Source organism: Cariama cristata, unplaced genomic scaffold (genome assembly GCF_000690535.1).
Source record: "Cariama cristata isolate BGI_N322 unplaced genomic scaffold, ASM69053v1 scaffold44466, whole genome shotgun sequence".
NCBI lineage: Eukaryota > Metazoa > Chordata > Aves > Cariamiformes > Cariamidae > Cariama > Cariama cristata.
The window spans coordinates 3,027-7,364 of record NW_009621218.1 but is presented as its reverse complement, the minus strand read 5'-3'; the positions used below and the strand labels follow the sequence as shown (position 1 = coordinate 7,364).

General features: G+C 36.0%; 1 protein-coding gene across 1 annotated transcript; it reads right to left on the bottom strand.

Annotated features, from left to right (window-relative positions):
- Positions 1-313: 313 nt before the first annotated feature.
- LOC104162999 (lymphoid-specific helicase-like) lies at positions 314-4,136 on the bottom strand (the record flags this gene model as incomplete). The annotated part of the gene is made up of 6 exons (XM_009701863.1): positions 314-538; positions 1,347-1,388; positions 1,882-1,946; positions 2,039-2,075; positions 2,558-2,617; positions 4,014-4,136. Coding segments are annotated over 6 exons (552 nt in total), but the record flags the coding sequence as incomplete, so codon positions are not given.
- Positions 4,137-4,338: the final 202 nt, after the last annotated feature.

Here is a 4,338-nt window from a genome sequence, read left to right as displayed (position 1 = left end):
CAGTTTCTCCAGGAGGATGCCATGGGAAAGGATGAAGAAAATCGATGGAGAAAGGGAAGATGGAGAACACCATACAGAAAGTCTAAAGAAATATTTACAAACACACATATCCTCCCCATGCTGAAATATTGTATCTGCTGCTTGACAACTTTTTCATAACACCAGATTCTTGTATCATGAGAAATCATAAGGAACTGCCTCTTCTTTACCTTCCCTGTACCAACTATGATCACAGACTTCTAGTGTTTCTTCCCCTCCATTTCCCTGTTTCCAATCAGCAACAGATTCAATTTCATCAACAATCGCTCCATACCCTTAGCCACTCCATGCCTTCCACTTGGTACCACCTCATTACACCGCCAGTAAAAATCTTTGGCTGCTGAAAAGGCACTGGTTGTCCATTAAATTTCCGCACTGGATCAAGGAATTGCTTGGCACTGTGTCGTACAGCTTGACACAATCTATCCTTAATGACGCTATTTGACTCTCCATTTTTCTGCAGGTCTTCCGGACACAGGTTGTCAGAAGAGCTTTCATCCTATAGAGGGAAGTTCAAGGAACACATGACAAGTGGAACACACATCCAAGCCCAGCTAAGACATACTTTTGTCTAATTCACACCAGTCTCAGCATGCAGTGAAGGAAGCCAGCTCCTGACACAAAGACTTATTTTGAGTAACTGTCAACTTAAGAGTAGAATTTATTTTTAGGATTAATACTACTACATAGGTAGATGTCAACATACAAGATTTCAATGCCTTATATGCATTCTTTACTCCTTTAGAACTGAAAAGCAGTGATAGCTACTGAAGCTATTGAGCTTATAATTTTCTACCCAGAAAAGCAAGCAGACTTCAAACCTTCCTCACAGAAGCTGACATTTAATGCATTTAATCCCTTCTGTAAGCGGATTCTAGAGAATGTTGGAAAGAAATTCATACTGTGCATGTAGCTTTTAAACTACAGCAGAAACGAGACCACACCTGTTATCTCCATGCTTGAATGCTTAAAAATGACTATGTCTTAAGGTCTTACACACCAGCACAAATACTTCTTAGTAAACTGCTATTTCCTTTATTTTTCAAACTACATGCATTCTATAAAGTATAAATACATCCAAATTCAGTGTTTAAAAAAAATTAGAAGTTTTCACCTCAGATTTCTGAAAATAAGTATTTAAGAGCATTCACTTGCACCACTTTTTTAACTTCTAATTCAAGACTTCAATACCTAGCAGAGAGATGTTTATTTACAGGAAAAGTTTAAAGATATACTATACAGTATAAAAAGCCCTCCCTCCCTTTGGGTTTAACACACTTAAACTGCAATAACATGTGCCAACATACCTGATTTTCCACTTTACGTTTTTTTGCCACAGATAAAATTTCCTGGAAACAAGGAAAAAACGATGCTTATGTAATTTTCAACCTTAAAGGTTACTACAATTTATATTTCATGAGATCTTTTAACTAAAGAATCTGGACATACTTTACAAAGTTTTCCATACAACATCATTAATCATTCAAGTGACTCTAAACAAGGCCACACACCAGAAACATATTCCAATTACAAAGGGTAACCGAAAATTCAACTGGTGATATAGTCTCTTTGCAGCTTGCCTCCCTAAAGACTTTAAAAAAAAAAAAAAGAAATAAAGCATCTGAATTCTACAGATCTGACAACATTACTTGTTAGGTAGATCTTTGCTGGAAGAAAGTCATACGTTACACAGAGATCACTGTCGGCTGTTGGTTGATAATCTCCGATCGCAATGTATGAGAAAGTATTGCTCTAAAATACAAATGTCACACAGTAATTGCCTCACCGGCTAAAATTTGTGCTACAAAAATACAGACAAGTTTATTTATAGTTATGGCCTACCTCTTTGGACATAATTTCTGAGATGTTGTATGTCCCATCTTCTCTCCCTCTCTTCTTTTTTACACCTGTAAGATAACATTTGAGTTTATACAACACATCAAACATTAAAGAAACTAAAACCACCAGTACTGACAAAAGGCAAAGCCCAATACATTACCTGATTTCTCCTCTTTGCCATCAACTGGATTTTGACCCTAGAAAATAAACATAGGAAGAGGTTCATCACCTTATGCATCTCTATCACAGCACAGATAGAAAGACGTGATCAGCCTCAAACCATTGCCATTGAAATCTTCTTTAAATGCTTTTACTATTAAGCGGTTTTTAAAAATACAGCAAAAAAAGAAAGTTCTTATCTTTTTTTATTACTTATTCAGCATCTTGGCTGAATAAACAACCATAGCTAAACCAGAAAACCTCCTCAAGACAAATTCAAACCATTTTCTTTAGTATAAATTTGTCAGAAACATCTCCTTAAGATGACTGTCATGGTTTGCTATTTTTTAGCACTTTTAAACAGTCTTATTATGGTTAAAATAAATATGGTATACTAGATCCTTCAAGTCAAATACTGGCTAATCTAACTTATTTAGTTTACCCATCTACAATTAAATTGACATCGTAACTTGTCATACTTTTATACAGGAAGTTGCATAAAATAGCTAGTTAATCTTACCTTGGCAGATTTTAACATCATCTCTCTCTTTTTTTCTAACTTCTCTTTCCTCCTTTGTTCCTAAACAAAAACAAAACACCCCCCCACACACACATTTCTTAACTTTCAATAAGACGCACATGAGAACTATCCATTATAGAAGTGATAACAGGCAGAGATTGGTAACAGAGTTCTGTATACTCTACAGACTTTGTTTTTGCAACCTTCCTAAATGCTTCTATTCTGACATAGTTTAAAATGATAAAGCAAAACTTGGACAAGAAAGTGCAACTGTTCTGAATTGCTTGTCAGTGAATACTTTAAACACTTAAATACAGTAATTTAGAAAGACCCTGACAAAAATATTCCCTATCGCAAACTCCTTAAGATCACATCGATTGCAGTAAGTTTTCCACGTATCTAGCTCCCTTTTTAACTTCTACATATTACCACTTGTGTTCATTGCAGAACAGAAAGCAGTGCAAGTAGTCTACAATGCCTTTAAGGAATAAGTGCTTTCATGTCTTGAAGGATTTAAGATTTTCATTCCATCTACTATTTCTACTTCCTGAAAGCAAAAGGACCCTGGAAAAAGAGATAAAAGACCTTGGTATTTATGAAATGGAGCAAGACTTAGTACTGAAACATGCACTCTATCAATGCAGTAACCACGAATTTGAACTGACAGTTAAACTAGAGAAGTATTTTAGAAAGTAGGTTCCTGCAGTCTGTCAGTGTCACTTTTCTGAGAAGCTCATTGCCCTGAATCTTTTCCTAAGATTCCCCCTCTCTCTCAAGGGTAAACTCTTACAAGCTTGTCCATAAAGGTACAGTTAAAGTCAAGATAAAGCTAGATATGAACTCAGCAGCCCATGGATTAAAACAAACAAACAAAACATCAACCAAAAAAAAAAAACAACAAACACCCACACAAAATCATTTTATGGAAGCTCTTATTTGGGAACAGTATGGCCTCAGATCACTGTAATTTACAGATCTGTTTGAGGGAGGCCTACATTAGCATCCTGAAGATACAATTCTTCCTCAGCCTTCAGTAATTAACACAAATAGGCTGCAAAACTTCCTACTTGTCAATTCTTTGCATCTTTTACCCTCCCTCCAGGTTTTCTAGCTCCCTTAGTTTCTTATTGGAAATATTTTCTTTTTCTAGCACTCAGGCCAACAAAAGAATTGTAAAGATACCAGTGCCACTTTTACTCTGTGATTTTAAATTATAATTCATGTTCTTCCCAGTCTGATTTGTCTATTAATTTATAGAACAAAGTCTGACTATTATGTAAAGCACCACTACCTTCCTGGGTAGTAGTTCCAGTAGATTTTTGTTATTATTGCAATCTTAACAGCATTTTTACTTCGAACAGATGGATTAAAAAAACCCAAACAAACAAAACAAAACCACCCCAAACAGATGGCAGTCCATCTTAAGAATCCCCACTGCAGACAAGAATACACCTACCTCTAGTTGCTGCTGTTCCATTTTGGTTAGCAAGAATTTGGAATAGATGTTGCTTTTTTCAAGCAAATGTTGAAGCCTCTTGTAGCGTATTTCACTTGACTCCTTGTCCCAAGAAGTGCGAGCCTGGCCAACACAAAGAGATGTCAAGTATTTATAGATGCTTCAGAGTTAATGCTTTTAGTACAATGATGGGTTCTTCTACAGGATAACTACAATTGTCTCACACACAAGCAACCTCTTCCTTCCAGTCATTATACATCTATGATTCGTGAGTGTATGGACTCACAGGTACCTATGAAGTGCTGTAAAATGAAAGTAACTGAGG